General features: G+C 36.3%; 1 protein-coding gene across 2 annotated transcripts in view; it reads left to right on the forward strand.

The window, feature by feature from the left end:
- Positions 1-20,592, forward strand: part of WWC1 (WW and C2 domain containing 1) — a 94,354-nt gene that overhangs the window by 41,743 nt on the left and 32,019 nt on the right. For both annotated transcript variants that reach the window (XM_032210642.1, XM_032210641.1), the window contains 8 exons: positions 2,814-2,922; positions 10,966-11,169; positions 12,096-12,172; positions 13,792-13,871; positions 16,104-16,233; positions 16,637-16,783; positions 17,008-17,081; positions 19,735-19,977. In XM_032210642.1, the coding sequence (XP_032066533.1) occupies positions 11,019-11,169; positions 12,096-12,172; positions 13,792-13,871; positions 16,104-16,233; positions 16,637-16,783; positions 17,008-17,081; positions 19,735-19,977 (902 nt within the window). In that variant the 5' untranslated portion in view covers positions 2,814-2,922; positions 10,966-11,018. The remainder of the gene's footprint in view (positions 1-2,813; positions 2,923-10,965; positions 11,170-12,095; positions 12,173-13,791; positions 13,872-16,103; positions 16,234-16,636; positions 16,784-17,007; positions 17,082-19,734; positions 19,978-20,592) is intronic.

Below are 20,592 nucleotides of genomic sequence, written 5' to 3' on the forward strand. Positions count from 1 at the left end.
TTGGCTTTGACTATTGTTCAGATGATTCTCTTTTTGTTGCTTCATAGCTTCTAACTATAACTGTGACAACTAAAGACAACATACCATTCTTATTTATATTTGGGACCAATATTTTAAAGAAGGCCTTTAATAATGAAGAGATACTTACCTGCCCCAAAATACAGTCTTACCTACCATGTTTCCCCGAAAATACAACAGAGTCTTATATTTTTTTGACCCACGAAATATGGCCTTGGGCTTATTAAAGGGGAGGGCTTATTGTTTTTGGGTTGCTAGGCAGCTGCTCTCTTGTGACCGGGCTCCCGAAGAGCCCGGGCACAGCCTCAGGGTCAGATGGCTGTGTTGCGCTGTCGCAGCAGCAACACAGCAGCCATGAGGTGGCCATGCTCGCGAGCAGCCACCCGGCAACCCCCCTTTCCAGCCGGGCACAGGAGCCACTGACCGATCTAGTGGTACCCAGAAAGCTCCAAGCAATGCGAGTGCCTGTTTGCCACCTTCTGCCTCCCGCAGCTCGGCACCTTTGGAATGCCCCTAGGTGAGTGAATGGGTACTGCATGGCTGGAGAGGGGGGTTGTGCGAGCGGCTTTTCCGCTCCCTGCTCACGCGACTCGCAGGCTCACGATGTCCTTGGCTAACTCTACAGTACCTGCAGAGCCAGGGCATCTCTGCTGCTGGCGCTGCCTGCCACTTGGGTTTTTTCGGCTTTCAAAGCATGGAGGACATATGCCGCTCTGGAAGTTACGCTCTATGGTTGTACACTCTGCAGCTCACAGCCTCAAAGCATACTCCTGCGACAGCGCAACACAGCCATCTGACCCTGAGGCTGTGCCCGGCTCTTCGGGACCCCCCTCGCAAGGGAGCAGCCGCCTGGCAACCCACCCTCTTCAGCTGGGCACAGCACCGCTGACCAACCTAGCAGTACCCCAAAAGCATCAAGCAATGCCAGCTCCTTTGCCCCCCCCCCAACATCTGCACAGCTTAGGTGAGAGGAAGGTTGATGTGCTCTGTAAACAATGTAAAAAAGATTTCTGTATTACATGGTACATATTTATGTTAAGGTGACACTGAAAACTTCTCTTAGGGAAAGTTAAGGGATATGCAGTAATATAACAATAATTATAACAAATATAACATAAATACCTGGGAAGACAGTGGAAAACATAATAAAAAACAGATCTGTGAACACCTGGAAACAAATAAAGTTATAGCTAATAGCCAGCACACATTTGTTAAAAACAGACCATGCCAAACCAATATTATTTAATTATTTGACAGAGTGTCTAAATTAATAGACAAGCAAAATGCTGTAGACATAGTATACTTAGATTTCAACAAGGGCATTCGACAAAATAGACCACAACCTACTACTTAGTAAATATGGGATAGACAGCATCACCACCAGCTGATTTGTAACTGGCTAACACAAAAGGTTGGACTAGAAGACCTCCAAGGTCCCTTCCAGCTCTAGAATTGCATCATATTATTTAAGAAATATATAGTTAGATAAACTGCATTTTAAAAAATCCATATTTTTTCAGGATTGACTTACCAAAGAACTTCACCGGGCTTTGCATTCTATTTCAGACACCAGAATAAAACTTCCAAGTTGTCTTATGAGTTGTGAATTTTGGCCATTCTGACCATACTGTCCACATATTTTATTATTTCACTATTTCTTATATTTATCAGTTACTACAGTTTCTTCACATGGTTCATATACACACGTATATCTGTCCCTTTGGAAGTGATTAATATATATAGAGCACAGATATGCATTCACAGATATCTATATTGCTTATATATTCTCCAAAGCACCTGAAGGTAGAACAAGAAGCAATGGGTGGAAACTAATCAAGGAGAGAAACAGTTTAGAACTAACAAGAAATTTCCTGACAGTTAGAACAATTAATCAGTGGAACAACTTTCCTCCAGAAGTTGTGAATGCCCCATTTTTTTTAGTTTTTAGAAGATGTTGGATAACCATTTGTCTGAAATGGTATAGGGCAGCGATGGCAAACCTTTTTGGCTTGTGTACCATAACTGGGGGGAGCGCAGGGGGGTCGTGCACAGGCTCTGGAGGACTAAAAACAATCCTATCAGCAAACCGAAAGTGACTTCCGGTTTCCTCGTAGGGTTGGTTTAAGCCCTCCGAAGGTCCCTGAAGCCTCCGGAGGGCTTAAACTGATCCTACGAACAAACCGGAAGTCACTTCCTGAACTTCTGGTTTGCCAATAAGGCCATTTTTTTTGCGCTCCGGAGGCTTCAGAGAGGCTCTGGAAGCTTTTGGAAGGCCTCCAGGGGGGCGGGAGGGCTCTTTTCACCCTCGCCAGGCTCCTATAAGCCTCTGGAACCTGTGGAGGGTGAAAAATGGCTTTAAAAAAGGCTGAACTGCATGTGCGCTGGCCAGCTGACAGGGCAACACCTCACGTGCCCCTGACAAATGGCTCCATGTGCCACCTGTGGCACACGTGCCATAGGTCACCATCCCGGGTATAGGGTTTCCTCTCTAGGCAGCAGGTTGGACTAGAAGACTTCCAAGGTTCCTTCCAACTCTTGTTATTCTGTTCTACCTAGAAATAATTAAGATTCCATCTTCAGTAAAAGCAGAAAATTCATAGATTTTTTAAAATGAAAAATAAGACTTGATGTGTACAGTAGCAACTCGAGAACACGTCAGGAATCCTTCGGCAGTTGACATACAGACTTACTAAACATGTGTTTTTAATGATGAGTAGAAGAAGACTGCCATTAATTTGTTTGTTATTTCTTGTAACCTGGGTTTCATGTGAAGCATAATACATTTTCTATTTCAGGTATACTAACCACTTACCTTTGCTGACTGCATATGTGATGAATTGCCATTAGGATGGGAAGAAGCCTATGATCCTCAGGTTGGAAGCTATTACATTGATCATAACACCAGTAAGTGTAACATGATTTTATATTTAATGCATTGATATATAGCACTCATTAGTGCTGAAAATACATTGAAAATTATAAAGAAGAAATGCTTCAGAACATGAAGGGGAACAAACATTTTAAAGCAGATGGACATTTTTTCAAAGTTCTGCACAAACTTTAAAAATGATGTAATCAGTTGGATATGAGTTTTGTTATTTATCCTATGAAATGTGGTTTTTTACTACGGTTGTCTACTGTTTTTAAAAAGTCTGATAAAATGTAGCTTCTTTATTGGATCATTATGCAAAATTCAAAATAATTATGGAATAATATTAAAGATTACTTAGGTGGGATATTTTATTTAAATGTTAATTGGTTTAATTTTAAAATATTTATGACATGCAGTGTGATCTGCCTTAGAATAGCTTTGGTTTTTAAATGCTGATTTTTACACACACACACACACACACCACACACACACACACACACACACCACGAGTAATCCAGCATGCAGTTCTTTTCCAGTGTGAAAAAAATATGCAGAGCACAGAAAAAGAAAAAGAAGTAATAAAAAGTAATAAGGCAAAGAAATTAACTTCATGGAATAAGAAAAAGAAATAGAAAACTCAATTTAGGTTAAGACCATTCACTGTCACTCATATCCTTCTATCCTTGTAAACCATTCTAGGTTCCATTATATCCGTATATACCGCACCATGCATTGTTTCTAGTTCTTTAAACTTCTTGCCTCTTAAGAGTTTTAGTAGCTGCATCCAGTCAAAACTTCCTCAGTCTTTTCCTTTTTCCCAACCTATTTGTTCTGCCCAAAATATATTTTTGGGACTGAATCCTCATTCCTCCTGTCCATATAACCAAATCTCCTAAATGTACTTCTTTTGTGCACTTACTAATTGTTTAATTCAATTCTCATTCATTCATTCATTCATTCATTCATTCATTCATTCATTCATTCATCCTCCATTCACTCTTGTTTTTATCTCTTCTGATTTTATCATGCATAATTTGTAAATACCCATTTCTTGCCAGCTACTCCCCCACATACCCAAAGACGGGGGCTTTCAGAAAGTCTGGTTAATTCTAGGTCATTAAACAAAGGTACTTATCCTTCTGTTCCATACAGTGAGTCACGCCGACACAAGATTATTGCTAGACAATTGTTCACAGTAAATTAACACACCGACAAGACTTTGGCAACAACCCAGACTTCCACAGATAAGAAATGCACATAAGAGCTTCTCCAGCTTTAGTATAATAGTTGAGTCCTGCAAACAGCCTCCTCCCAAAGTCTCTTCTTATATACTCTCTTGGGAGGAGCCTAATCACAACCACCTGGCCCCAATTATCTTCTATATCTCAGTAGTTGCTGTTGACGCTTATCTGCCCGTCTTTGCCTGGCGTCCGGGACCAACTCCCTTTGGCTTTCACTGCTGCTTCATGCCTCAGGTGCCTCCTGGTGGCCAACCAGCCTCTCTGGTCCCTGCTTGGAGTCTGACCCTGTCCAGGGTCCTCCACATCTTCCAGAGCCGACTCATAGGGTCCCTCGCTATCAGAGTCTGTTTACAGCTCCAACGGCTCCTGCTGGGCCACAACACCTTTGAGTAATTTTTTAAATAAAGTTTTTATAAAAGTTTGGTTCTGAGGGCCATATTTATTTCTCAGAGGTAAAATGCAGCCTTGGAAAATTATCAGAAGCTTCAAGGGCATTTAATTTACGGGATCACAGATGATAAGGGTAGACAATCTCTTGTGATAATAAAAGCCAGGAACTAATACAGGAACTCATTTCTACAACACTTTTGACAGATGGTCCAGCGAGGACTACAAAGTATGTTTTGTTTTTGCACTGAAGAGGGTTTTCACCAGAAGAAACACTTGCCAGGAATTGTACAGTTTTCTTTTCAGAAAGAGTAACGCATAGAACTGAGCACAATAGTCCACACAAATGTTGATTAACTTAGCAAAGAATATAATGCAGCTTTGTTATAGGCTTGGCATTAGTTGCTGGGTATATTTTTCTGGGTATATCTTGATATAGCTCAAAGGTATTGGTTTTGATAGGTCTACCTTGTCCAACCTGAAGTGGCCTGTTCAGTATCTTCACCCCACAAGAAAATCTTGTGTTTTGTCAACCTAGGAAGTTGAAGCTGAAGCCTAAGATAGATTGTTTATTGGTATAGCCTCAGCCTCACTGAATAATATGCCCTTAGAAATGAGGTTTACATCACCATTACAGTATTCTGGAAGCTGATTAACATGGGTTCTTCCTGAGAGCATTTACCTGCTATATTTTTGCTTAATGTTTGTTCTGTCATTGTTTGATTTTGTAATATCAAATTTACTTTTTTTTTGCTTCTTTGTTATCAACTGGAATATTCATTATTGATTATGATCGCCAGCAGCTAGTGGTCCTTGGTAGATTCATTTTATGCAAATGAAATTAATAAATTCTTAGGCTCCAAATCTGTAACCTGGATTATAATTCAAATTCATTATATTTTGGAAAGGATTACAGCATTTATATAGATATGATCTCCAAGAAAAACTATTACTATTGTGTAAATGTATATGTTTGTTAAAGGTGATGCAGGTTGTTTAAGATTTTTTTTGTTTATTTGTTTATTCATATCCTGCCATTATTATTTTTCCAAATAACTCAAGACGGCAAACACATATTTGTATTGACAGGATAAAACGGAAATTGGATAAAAGTTGTAAACAATGATTAATAAAAGAGGTTTAAAAACTTTGTTACTAAACATAATTAATTTTTTTTTATTTTGAATGTGTTATAAGGGAATAATGTGATTGGATGATATTGAAAATAGATAAGGAAATGCCACTATGTGATCTTGTTTTAAATTTTGGAATGTTTGTTATAAAGGGATGTTAAAACAACTATAGTCATATGAAGGATGAGGTATGGTGATAGCAATTATATATAATATATGTGATGTAAAGTAGAAAATTTGATATGAATTAGAGGTGATGACAGTGGAAGGGATGCCAGAAAACCAATAACCAATTGACGCACTTTCTACAACTTTGTAATGGAGGATGATTTTATTTGTTTTTATTTAAAAAATAAAAAAAATGGGGGGGGGGAGAAAATTTAAAAGTATGGACACTAGATTTCGTCAGTGTAGCTGAGTAAGTGTATATATCTGCCTTGCAAACAACAAAAAAAAGAAAAAAATGGAAATATCCCCATTTGTTTTATGTTAGAATGTTTAAAACAAGGGTGAAAAGAAACATAAAATAAAAAGTAAAGTCCTGATTATTGCCAAAAAAAATATTTTTAACATCTTGTAATTATCCTGTTTCAGATAGGTGTATATGGCTTTTTTCTGGGGGGGGGGGAGAATCTAATGTAGCAAAAATGAATGCTTGTGCAGTACAGGTAATCCTCACTTACTGATGATAATTAGCTTTGGGAACTCTGTCACTATGCAATGTGGTCATAAGGCATAAAACTATGTGACTGTACTGACTTATGAAGGCAATTCCAGAAGTCCCAGTTGCCATCATTAGATGAATTTTGCGCAGTTGCAGCATTCCTGCGATAACATGATCGGATTTTGAGACTTCCTACTAGCATCCCCACTGACTTGTTTGTCGTAAGCAGGCAGGAAAGTCCCAAATGGCAGTGACATGAGAATGGGAAGCTATGATAGTGTCATTGCAAGCTCGTTGCCAAGCACCCAAATTGTGATTATGTGACTGTAGAGAAACTGTGACAGCCACAACTATAAGGACCTATAAACTAAACAAGTACTGTGATCGTAGATTTAATGATAATCTAGTAAGAGTATACCATCCTGGACTAACTAACACTGACACTAGTTATGTATAAACATTTAACCAATTTCAATGTGATAGAATATGTATTCTTTGAAAATAGTCTTACTTGGAAAAAACATAATATTGTCTATTAATCTGTCACTGCATAACATTTCAAAGTTATGCAAATTTAGCAGTATGAAAATATGGAAGCAAAATATTCCTCTTTCAATTCCATTGCTCTCTTCCCCCCTCCTCCAAAAAATACTGATGGGCAGTTCATTTTATTTTATCAGGATTAAGAACTACCACAACTGATTGAGGCTCTGGAATTACCACTATATGGAAGAAAATAGTTTTCTGTATCTCTTTATGATTCATAGCTTTTCAGTCTGGTAATCCCAGTTCTGGAAGGCTAAAACATGATCTACCCGAAAAGAGCTAATTCAGCCTTTAGCAAACTGACACCATCTAGAGATGTTGATGCTACATTTCCAGAATTCACAGAGAATTCAGTAATTTTTGACCAATAATTGAGCGTTATTTATTTTAATAAAATCGAAAGGAAGTGAATTAGAATTAACCATAAGTAAAAGCTCAAGCTTCATGTCGAAATGATGGGAAAGGCAATACATTATAGAATGCTGAATCTTCGCATCATTTACAGAGCTTGACATGGTCTTGTCTTCCTCATGGTCACCATACCAGCAACCTCCAAGCATTTGAAAAAAGTAAATGCTTTGGTAGATGCCTTTCTTCATCACAGACCATTTAGTCTGAAAGAAGATCCTCTTGTTTGCTTGAGTCCTTTAATGGTTTTTTTGTGCAAGAGTTTTCTGTTAAATATTAAGGAACTCCTAAATTATGCAGATTAGATTCTTTGTTATCCTAGAGCCCAATCATATTAATGATTTATTATGTGGTAGCTAGGCATCCCACATATAATTAGCCTAGCCCTAGAGCATTTAAAGCCAACGAAAGAGCAGAAATATACGTATGTTTCTAATTTTTCAGACAAATTTTCTCCCATAGACCTTTTTAGAAGTACACAATTTAATTCACCCCACTTGCTCACTAAACAGAACAGAAAAAGCATTTCAATAATTTGTTATATGCATTACATACATACTTTTCCTAATAAAACTCCTGGAATTTCTGTCTATCTCAAATGAGAAGTAATAGAGATTCAGGAGATAATCCAACTTCTTTTTGTAGTTGTCACAACTTCATTTTTCCCTTATTCTTAACTATTCATATTAAATAAAATATTCAATAATTTAAAACTGTGTACACTCCCAATTAAACATATCAATATATAAACTGGATAAAATGAACCCAATTGGGGTAATGCATTTTTGTATCTCACACTCTCAGTTTAGCCACAAGTACACATAGTACATGCATAACTTGTGGAATGCAACACATTTTATGGTGAATGGCTGGGCATCTAAAATTTCTCTGCATAAAGTTATCTAAGAGTCTTCTCAATTCCTATTTTAGATGTTCCAATTTTTCTTCTATGGCAGAAGTCCCCAAACATTTTGGCACCAGGGGACCGATTTCATGGAAGACAATTTTTTTCCACAAACTCGCTCACTGCCCTATTCCAGCTGTGCAGCCTGTTTCCTAAGCCACAGACTGGTCAATTGCCCTGAAGTTGGGGACCCCTGTTCTATGGGATGCCTTATTTGGCAATTTTCCTAATTCTGATAAATTAAGAGATTTGGCTTTTACAATCTGTGCTGCTTTTTGGCATGTAAAAGATGATAATGATCGATTGGCAATTGCTATTAGAAAGAACAGGAAGCTCTGTTTTTATTGTATTGTGTAAATGTGTACGTCTAAGTTTTGTGTGTGTGTGTGTGTGTCAGTGGTGGGTTTCTGCTGGTTCGCAACGGTTTGCAAGAACCAGATGGTGAAATGGACCCAGAAGTAACTTCCAGAATGCCTGCCCCGTCGCTCCACGCTCTGCCCTGTCACTCCATGCTCACCCCCCGCCCGCTGGAGAGGTTCAGCGACAAGTGCTTTTTCTTGGATTCCCCTCTGTCTTGCCTCCTCCAATCTCCCAAAGTTCTTTCCCCAGCATGTGATAGCTTTCTACTGGACTCCCCTCTGTCTTGCCTCCACCGATCTCCCAAAGTTTTTCTCCAGTGTGTGATAGCTTTCTACTGGATTCCCCTCTGTCTTGCCTCCACCGATCTCCCAAAGTTCTTTCCCCAATGTGTGATAGCTTTCTACTGGATTCCCCTCTGTCTTGCCTCCACCGATCTCCCAAAGTTCTTTTCCCAGAGTGTGATAGCTTTCTACTGGATGCCCCTCTGTCTTGCCTCCACCGATCTCCCAAGTTCTTTCCCCAGCGTGTGATAGCTTTCTACTGGATGCCCCTCTGTCTTGCCGCCTCCAATCTCTCAAAGTTCTTTCCCAGTGTGTGATAGCTTCCTACTGGATGCCCCTCTGTCTTGCCTCCTCCGATCTCCCAAAGTTCTTTCCCCAGTATGTGATAGCTTTGTCCTGGATGCCCCTCTGTCGTGCCTCCTCTGATCTCCCAAAGTTCTTTCCCCAGCGTGTGATAGCTTTCTACTGGATTCCTCTCTATCCTGCCTTCTCCGATCTCCCTGATTTCGGCCCTTAATCCTCCAGTTGTCTATTTTGGGGAGGTTTCCCCCCCTTCCGTAGGAGTTCCAAAATTTTTTGCCACATGGCTTGGGGGTGGTGGTTATGTGACTGAGTGTGCATGAGTGATGTCAAGTTGGCCATATATGCCCAGTCACATGACTGCCAAGCCATGCCCACAAAATAGGCCACATCCACAGAATAGGTTCTAAAAAAATTTGAAACCCACCACTGATGTGTGTTTTACATGTTTATAAATAAAAAAATTTAAAAAGGGAAAAAAGATGATAATGGTGAAGATAATGATAATGATGATGCAGCCCCCAGGCCATGTAGCCTAGAACCGAGGTGGCGCAGTGGTTAGAGTGCAGCACTGCAGGCTACTTCAGCTGACTGCAGTGCTGCAGTTCAGCTGTTCAAATCTCACCGGCTAAAGGTTGACTCAGCCTTCCATCCTTCCGAGGTGGGTAAATGAGGACCCAGATTGTTGGGGGCAATATGCTGACTCTGGTAAACCGCTTAGAGAGGGCTGAAAGCCCTATAAAGCAGTATATAAGTCTAACTGCTATTGCTATTGCTATTGTCATTAATGTTTCAGCTTCTTCCATTTCTTGGAAGATAGACCAATATGATCAGAGTAAGTAAACAAGTCTTATTTTTTAAGAAAAAAAGAAACAGATTATAAGCACTCTTATTCAGTTTCAATATTAAGCTGCTGTATTTCACTATTTTAAGGAAATAAGTACAGAATTAACTTGATCAGAGATATAATGTGGTTTGTTTGGTTTCAATTAGCATATTACTTTAATACTGTCATTTGAAATTTTTAAACTGATTTATGGCATAGAGCTGTATAAAAATACATGTGTATAGTTTATCCAACAAACTTTGCTATAATAGGTGAACCAAGTGTCTGACCATAATCACACAACCTTTAAAAAAACACTCTTACTATAGTGTGGTGTATATGTCATCCAGACCAGTGGTCATATAATGCTTTAACTTTTGAAGGTCTGAAAATGTTATGTGTTGTTGGCTTACAGCCGTGGCTTTCCTTGTCACCTGAATTCTGATCAATGGCTGATTTATGGGTACTGATTCATCAGCCTGACTGTCAGTTAAGAGATGCTGCCTCTGCAGAAGTATTTGTGCTCTTTTACTGTCATTGTTCATTCCCACAGGGATGTGAAGGAACTGGATTAGCCTTGCTGTCTTTTCTGACATGACATCCATGTATAACTTTATTATTCATAGTTAACAAAATACAGATCACTGTTTAATAGGAAGCTGGCTCATTCCTCCAAAATTATTATCATTTTCTGCATGGATGCTTGCATTAAGCAATATAAATAAAGGATATCATTTTAACTAAAAAAAACCTGAATTGTTCGCCGCCCTGAGTCCTCCCGGAGAAGGGCGGCATACAAATAATAAAATACAAATACAAATACAAACTACTAGGTTGGATTCTCTTGATCTGGAATAAATAAGAGACAAACCGGCTTGTCCATTGAACACATAGCAAAACTTCATCTTTAGCAGACCTTATGCCATACATATCAAATAAAAATCATAAAATCATAAAAACCTATTATGGGCCAAATAGTAGTTTATGTTACATTTATCTCTAGCTTGTTGTATTCTTGTTTAAAGAAACCACCCAGATAGAGGATCCTCGGGTGCAGTGGCGGCAGGAACAGGAACACATGCTGAAGGACTACCTTATATTGGCCCAAGAAGCTTTAACTGCGCAGAAGGAGGTTTACCAGGTCAAGCAACAGAGGCTTGAATTGGCCCAGCAGGAATACAAGCAACTTCATGATGTCTGGGAACACAAATTGGGGTCTCAGACCAGCTGTACGTGTCTTAAATTATAATTTATTAATATAAGAATGTGCAATTTATTTTTCCTCTGGGAGCAGGTTTTGGCTTTAATAATTAGATTTTATGTTTTCAGAAATAGGGGAAAACCATTGTTTTTGTTTCTCCCTTCTAACACATCTCGGAAAAATCTTTCATGCAATCTAAGAGCATTTCTTCCCCAATAGTTAATTTATATCTTTGCAGACTGCATTCCATATGCAGGTTTCATTCCATGAATCTTTTCACTTCCACTTTTCATGTACAGGTAGTCCTCATTTAGCAACTGCCTCATACAGTCACCGATCACAATTATAATGGTGATGAAATAGTAACTTTGCAACCCACATTAATGACCTTTGTAAATCTGAAAAGCAAAGGAAATCTGAAGTGAGATAATAAGGGTAATAAGCATTTTATTTAGTAACCACTTAGCTAACAACCATGTTTCCATTTCCAATTGTGGTCACTATACAAGGACTAACTGTAACTGTATTTTATATCGTCACATCATCCACTGTATTCCCCTCCTTTTTTGGCTGTATTATGCAGATGTTTTTCTTTTTACTATTCAATTCTACTATTCTATTGAAAATAGCTTGTAAAATGGAAGGTTTAAGCTACTCTAGATTTTATTTTAATTACCTGGTCGAATAAATGTAATACCTCTGTATGTTTTTTTTTAAAAACAGCTCTGGAACTTCAGAATTTTTTTAAAGGGGGAAAATAAATGAAATAGCTTAATTTATATAAAGCTCCTTCCCATCTTTTCTATTTCGAAATGCTTACGAAATCCGACTAAAAATGTAGTTTCTGGCAGTTTAATTTCTTTTACATTGAAAAAAAATACATGTTTTGCATTTGTTCCCATTTCCTTAACTTTTTGCTGTTATTTTTTTTTCCATTTTCCCCTCTTACTGTAGTAGCCTCCAGTTCATCCTCTAGCTCAAAATATGATCCAGAAATTCTTAAAGCTGAAATTGCTACCACAAAATCTAGGGTAAGATAAAATGATTTTTAATTTATTTTTAAATTATTAAAATGCTTCTAGAAAAAAAACAACCACATATTCAGTTGCTGTATAAAATAATTACTCCATTTGCAGATTTGTACATAACTAAGGAACCAGAGCTTTATAATGTTGATGATTTACAAGTCCCAGCATATTTCACCCATGCTGGAATATATGATTAAGCAATATCAGGGATACTGGTTCCCCATATTAAAAGAAAGCAAGTTAAGAGTGCCTTTTACTAATATCCTCAAAGAAATGTTTTACATTGCAAAATATTTATTCAAATTATTGTTGGCTGTTTCCTTCTAAGTGAAGTGTCATAAGGATTCACTTTATTTTGAATCTATTATTTATGTAGCATTCACATGTTGGTGTTAAATGCTGTAGTCATTGAATCTGTTGGATTCATATATTGAAAAACACAGAAACCTCAACTTCCTCAATACATTCCATAGTAATGTATATGGAAATCCTGGCTTGAATTAAAACAAGTACCTTTTGTTATATCTGTCTGGAATTCTGACTTCGGATCTGTCAGCAGTTCGTACAAATAATCAGGATCAAAGATTGGTGATAAGGAACTTGACTAAAATCAAAGTTTCATACAGGCCTGTGCAAAGCATCCAAGGAGTACTTCTCTATAATTGCTTTGACAAAGCAGACCTTTGATGCAGTTCTCGTCTCTTGAATTTCGAATGTCATCTGTGTGTGAATATATTTATTAAAGTGAAAATGAGTAGATATCACAGTCTACCACAACACATCTTCTCAACTGGAGATGTCAAGATAGGGCACGTGGTTTTTCTGCATAAGCAATACTTGAAAGTGGATCTGACCAATAGATAGAATAAAAGCAATGCCAAAAAGTGTATAAAAAGTGTATAACCATTTAATAATCTACATGAATGTTTTACTTTATTTAAAGAACCTGAAATCTATTTTATCTACGTAGGTGAACAACTAATAATTACAGTTAGTCCTTGATTAATGAGTGTCCTGTTTAGTGACCATTCAAATTATGACCACATGGAAAAAGTAACTTTATGGTCCTTGTACTTCGGACTGTTGCAACATCCCTGTAATCACATGATAAACATTTGAATGTTTTACACAATTCTGACTTCGGATCTATCAGCAGTTCGTACAAATAATCAGGATCAAAGATCGGTTATGTATCACTATCGGCTACATTCACAATAGGCTTCCAAAAGCAGAGTTGAGGAAGAAGCCAGTAAAATTCAGGCCATGTGATATCTCTCTTAATAACTGTGTTGGTTAGCAGCGAAGATTAGGTCATTAAATTACATTATTAGATGATGATACAAACAGCTAGGAAAGAAAAAGAAATATATGAGTAGCTAAAATTGCAGGAGGGAGTCCTGTTGCTTAGTATGGGGGAAGTTGGGTGGCCTAACTATGTTTTCAAACTGAAAGTGTGAATGCATGGTTATCAATGAATTGAAATAAGTTAAACTCTAATACTAAGTAGATAGCTTTAGCAGAGCACTATATGGGCACCCTATTTTCTTTGATTCTTGGGGTTTTTTTTTAAGAACATAGTACACACTGGCTAAAATAAAGCATTTTGTTTCACTTATCTATAGGTTAATAAACTCAAAAGAGAAGTTGCTCACATGGGACAGGAACTCCAGTATAAGGAACATGGTTTTCAAACACTGAAGAAGTAAGTTAATAGCATCTTCTGCGTTCCCCCCCCCTCTCTCTCTCCCTCCCTCCCTCCCTCCCTCCCTCCCTCCCTCCCTCCCTCCCTCCCTCCAACTATCCGACTAGTTGAAAAATGTAGATTCTTGTCATTATTGACTTGAGAATTGAAATTAAAGAAATTGTGAGTATTATGCAAAGAGAACAGCCTCTGAACACAAAAAATGGTGAAAGGTTTGAGGAACAGGTCTTAGAGAAGTATGCAGGCTTTGCATGTTTATATGATGGGCTGCACTACACAATAGGAGTAGAGATAATACACATAAGGGAGAATAAAGACAAATTGCCCCAGAATTCATTGAATTTTAAGTTTGTTTTTATATAGTTAAAAGTCACACGGATGATAATCTCTACCAACCTTGGATGCACTTAAGATAAGTAAGTAAGGTTGGGTCTGATTTCTACTTGATTAAGAGATTATCAAGAAATGTCCAGCCAGTTCAAAAGTTTGGGGGGGGGGGATCCAAGTTAAAAATGGTAAAAACAGTTCCCTATGGTTGCCAAGAAAACATTGCACAGCCATGACCATACAATGACCAAGAGTTAAGCTAGATTTAAAGGAATATCTTCCTTTCATAGGATTACATCTAATACATTGGTGTCCTATTAAAGCTTGACGTTCATCTGCAGTTTTTTACAATGGCTTTACCCCAAAGGAGCTTTTTCAAAAGGGAACTGGATTTTCTCTTGTTTTATCCTTGCAAATGTTTCACTTCTCATCCAAGAAACTTCTTCAATTCTGCCTGAATTGTAGGAAATGGAAAGATTTATATTCATCCAGTTGTTAACATTCTGAGAGTGATTGATGCCACTTGGGGGTTTATCTGTATCCTCAGTCACCTGAATTAGACTGCAAATGGCTGTGGAACCTTCTTGAGACTGCTGAAAGGATGGTGTTATATATAGGAGATCAGTGGTGTTGTATCCCTCCCCTTCTGTTGAGAGAGAGCTGTTCAATTTTAATAGCTTTCAGGGAAAAGCACCTTCAGGACAACATGAACTGGATGATTGAGAAGCTCCATATATATGAAAACTTTAGTTTCTATTCATAAAATATTGGGGAGACTAGATTTGGTGTATTTGTCATATTTGGCATTTTACTATTAGATGATAATAATGGACCATGTTATTTTAGACATACTATTTTTCTGACTTTGTGTTTTGTTATATTGTTATATTACTCTAGAAACAATTAGGAGTATGACAAGATAAACTTGATTCCTGCCTATTTAATGTAAATATTTTAGTTCTCTTTCTAAGGTATAGGAGAAAAAAATCAGAGCAGTATCTAGTATTAAACATTAAACAATTGTTTCAAGTTATTCTTTCCATGTTTATTATGCTTATCCATCAGTTAATAAACTGCATTGATTTGGAATCAGTATAAAATGAAACTAAATAAAATTTATAAATATATATCCAGGATCATTACAATCTGCAATTGTAATCACTTAAGTGATCTCAAACATTTTCAAAATATTTATGTTATTGACAGATGTAATGATATAACAGTGCTGCCTAGAAATTTGTAAAACGAAAACCCCAGAACTACATGCATAATGCAAACTAATGACAAATTGCTCATGGGAGCTATATTTTTCAGTATTTTTACAACTGCACAAATGCCCCCTGACCTGTATTTTGGTACTATCTTCCCATTTTTGACATCTGTTTCTTAGACGTCCAGAGCAAATTGGCCGTACTAAGAGTCAGCCTAATGGTTCTGACAAGTTTAGACTCGAACATAGGAAATGACAATGCTGCAAGAAAATAAGGACATAGATTTTCTTTCCTTCATAGTAATGAATTAAAGTCCAAATTCCATATGCTCATTGGCTTTCTCACATACAGAATATCTCTATGAACATGTACTGGACTATCTTGCAAATGAATAGTGAAAATGTATCAAAACAAGATACATTTTAGTTCCATATTAATGCAATTTAATCTCTCCCCCTCCCCGAAAACATCATTTCTATACTTGTTCAGTCATTTTTTTCAATATATCAGTTTGCAACAGAGGAAATTAGCACATAGGAATTTAAGCAATATACACTAAATATTGCTTTAAGCTCTCCAGTAGATGGAAAATCAACGGCTCAAAAATTCCATTTTCAATCCCACTTTAATAGATGTATTCCTTTCCTTAACTTTCTTACAGTGAGTAATTGTTTCTCTTTCCTTTTATCTAAAGAATTGATATGAAAATGTCTGATACCCAAGGTGGATATAAACTTGATGAAGCACAAGCCATTTTAAGTGAAACAAAAGACATCAAGAAGGCTATCACTTCAGGAGAGCAAGAAAAGCGAGATCTTATTGAGGTATGAAATCGGGTTAATGAAATAATGTGCCTAGCATACATTAAAAACTATCATAATAATTCTGAGTTTCTGCAAGTACAGAAATGTTTATTTCTAACCTACACATAAAATTAACTTTATATAGAAATGCTGGTTAAAAATCAGCCATTCTCACTGTTGGTAATTTTCTGTAAAGTAAAATAGGTGAAATAACTGCCCGTCTGTAGCCTAACTTCTGCTTTGATAATAGAAACCCTTTTAATAAAAATAAATAAATTTGATTTTAAATGTCCTTTCAAATTTATGCAAATCACTAATTTTTAAATGTTTATTCCTTCGTTACTTTTCTTTTAAGTGTCTACTTCAAAACAATATGGCAGTGAGAAGGCAATAAGATGGTAGATGTTATTTCTTCTCATTTCAGAGTCTTGCCAGACTAAAAGCTAATTTTGTGGCAAATAAAAGATCCCATTCAGACTTGTGGACCAATAGCACTTCCTTGGGAAGTTCCCATTGCTCTTTACCTAGGACGTACCTGGATGCTGGTTCCCAAACAGATGTTTCTGGAAATGTATGTATCTCATCCTTAAGAACGTTCTTTAATAGCCTGATGACTTTTCATAGATCCAATGTACAGATGTTTGGAATAGATTTTGTAGCATTTGTATCTATATAAATTTGTTTTACATAATATTTCTATGTTTCTTGAAAACAAAGTTAATGAAAGAAATGTGTCTTTGAATTCTTGTGAATTTTGGCTCTGACCTCTTAATGATTAACATTTTCTCCTGTCAGTTTTTTGTGAGCTGCAATAATCACTTGGCTGAGAAAGTAAGAGTGCGCCTCCAATATGAAGATGCTAAGCGAAGGTAATTAGGTTTTTCTTTATTGCTCTTGGCAATTCAGAAAGCAGCTGGTATCTACCATAAAGAATCTATTTCTAGCAAAATCTCTTCAACAAAGTGGTCATTTTTTAAAAATAGATCACTTATTTATTTACCTACATCTATGTTTAAAATGCTGTTATGAAATTATATGCTTTTTATATATTTTTGTCAGTTGCAGTTAATTAATTATAGACAAAGTGCTTTTATATTGTAAGAATTGTGAAATAATGGTAGCCTTTTCTTTAACACTGAGACATAGTTCCACTGATTTTGACAACAAGAAAATATTGCTACTCTCTTAATTTAAAATAATAATAATCAAGCAACCTAAGTTGACAACGTGTATTTATAGTAGCAGAACATCTGTCTTATAAGGATTAATAGGCATGATAAGAAATTCTTTTACCTTTGTCTTTTTGTACTTCTAACTCGTTTTTCTCTCTCTCTCTTTTTAAGGAAATATATTTTATAAAACAAATGTCTAAAGTTCCTATAGTACTCTTCCCCCCCCCAAAAAAAGACGTATAAAATCTGGTAACAGGATCTTTTTAGTTTTTAGATCTTTTTCTGAGAATAAGGTTCAGACTTTGAAAGTATTATACCAATATTTCTCAGATGCTCTTACCAAAATTTACCATTTTTTAAAAGTTTTAAATAAATGTGCATAATTTTTTCCTGTAATTTCATCAACAATATTTATCATTTCTAGAAAAAAAAATAAAGTGAATAATTACAGAATTGGTGTTAGGAAATCTTTGGCTTACAATAATTTCTATTGTTGCAGTAGCCAACTCACTTTGTGCTTCCTCCAACTGACAACATTTATTAATGTATTAATTTTATTTATTAAAAAATTGGCCACCCATCTTATCGCAAGATAACTCTGGGCATCTATTCTAATTTTCTAATATAAAATGTAACATTTATTGGTTAGAATATATATATATTTTCTACCACCAAAGCTGATGATAGATGATAGGTAGGTAGGTAGGTAGGTAGGTAGGTAGGTAGATTATAATTGAAGAGCACTTGTTTCAATTCTACACAAAAATAAATTACATCTTCATAGTTTTGTTTATATGAAAAGATCCTTTTGCAGCAAGTATAGCATGATTCTTTAGTTATAAGGTGGTGTAAGTAATCAGAAATAATCTAAATAATGTGTTTCAGATACTTACATTCCAGATTCAGGAATGTAAATTTAGCATCTGTCTTCAAGTCTTTAGAGGAATTTTCTCTCTTCCTGAGATCCTGCATATGTCCGCCCCAATTTCCACAGGAAGAATACCATAGAAGGAAGGAAGGAAGGAAGGAAGGAAGGAAGGATCGATTCTTGTGTCCTTGATACAAATATCAATTCACATTTCTCAGTGAATTTTTCATTGATTATCATATTAATCAGTGTCACATTATCGTAGATTTAAGACATTATGCAAAAACACATCTCTCTTGAGTTACTGCTGGAAAATTTAGTTCTTCCTAATTTTCCCAGTTGTCTCTGGAAAAACTAAAAAGAAACTGAAAAAGACAACAAACAGTAATGAGGTAAATGAGTGCAGTCCATTGGAGCACAATTAGAAGACATGAAGGGTCTGATGGGGGAAAATCTGTGGTCAGCAGTTCCAAATAGGAACAAGATGATATCATGCTTTCAAATATCAAAAATATAAACTATACACATACACTTCAACAATGTGTTTCAGTACACCTAGAGTCCAGATTAGTACCTATCTGCAACTCCTTTTAAACCAGCTGTGTTTTTTCTTAAGATCGCATGAATCCCTTTCTTAGGTGCCATGCAGTTCTGGGAAGAGATGCACTTGATTACATAAATTGCAGTCAGGTACTACATTTCCACTCCCTCTCATGCCAAAGCATAAGTATAGTCAGAACTACATGCTTGGGTGCTCTTTTTACGAGTCAAAGGCAATGAATGAAATAGGTGTAATGGAAAAAAGGACAGTTGCAAAAATAAAAAGGTCTGAAGAGGTATAGTGAATAATGTTAGTGTAAAAAGATTTAGCTGTATTTTCCTTTATACTTTGATTAATTTATTATATAATTTTATACTCCTCTTCTGTGCTTTTCATAATACTGCTTATCCTGAAAGAGTTGTGAATATTAAGCTGATATATACAGGCTGGTAAATGACAGAAATTATCCAAGAACATATTTTTTACAAATGTACTGAGGAATTCAGAGATTATATATTAATGCCCAGTGTTGAGCTTAGTGAGACAGTTAACTGTTAAAATGGCTTTAAAGAAGATTTCAGTGGATGATTTCTATTAATTACAAAATTTAAATTAATTAAATATATCCTACAGGAACAAGGTCACTTGTTTAGAGACATCCTTAAAATACAGATTTTCTGCAAAGCACCAACCAAAACTTTGACATGCCACTGTATGTCAATAAAGATCCAGTCTGCAATTGTGGTAAGAATAATACATTGTAGTCTGCAGAACAAGATGGCCCATTGTAGAGGCTTAAAGTAGTGAGTAGTTTTTATATCCTCAGTTTTATTTTGTATTATTGTCAAAGAACAAAGAGAGTTAACACTGAAGAGTATTCTTTACTTGTTGATATACTTTAGTGATATAAAATGATATAATAATATTTTTCTCTTTCACAGAATAGCAAACTTAAAAATACAGCTGGCTAAATTAGATAGTGAGGCCTGGCCTGGTGTGCTTGATTCTGAACAAGACAGATTAATGTTAATAAATGAAAAGGAGGAACTTCTCAAAGAAATGCGGTTCATTAGCCCAAGAAAATGGACTCAGACTGATATAGAAAAACTGGAGATGAAGAGAAAACGTTTAGAAGAAGATCTTCAGACTGCAAGAGATACACAGAGTAAAGCTTTAACAGAAAGGTATGGGAATCATTTGAATGCCTTGTTTACTATTAGCAGATGGTGCTTTATGAGATGAGTCTCATAAAATAGGGCTTTTAATCTGTGGATTTCAGTGATTGCAGTGAAACATTACATAAAAGAAAGAGAAAAAGAGTTGGAAACTGAAAGAAAGCAAAATGTAGACTATCACAAAGGTCATTATAGACCACAGGTGTCAAACTTGGTGTGTCAGGTCATCATGTGATTTTTTGTAATGTTTTTTCCCTTCCCGGAGGGGCATCACATGGGCATGGCCTGCATGTGATGCATATGGCCCATTGGGCTGCCAGTTTGACACCCCTGTTGTAGACTATCCCAAAAGAGATAAATCCAATAAATAATTAATTAATTTTAAATTAATGGATTTATGGAGTGAAAATATGGTAATGTTTATTGTTTCACATTTTATTCACAAGTCCATAAAATGTATTCCCAGATCAATTATATATGGTTCAATGAATAAGATCTTTTGTCAATGCAAGTTTAATAAAAGTTAGAACTCAAAAGCTACTTAGAAGTACTTTATAATGGGATTAGGGTTTCCTTATAATCCTGTAATGGAAATTTATTATTGTGGTATTGTGGTATTGTGGT

Source organism: Thamnophis elegans, chromosome 2 (assembly GCF_009769535.1).
Source record: "Thamnophis elegans isolate rThaEle1 chromosome 2, rThaEle1.pri, whole genome shotgun sequence".
Taxonomy (NCBI): domain Eukaryota; kingdom Metazoa; phylum Chordata; class Lepidosauria; order Squamata; family Colubridae; genus Thamnophis; species Thamnophis elegans.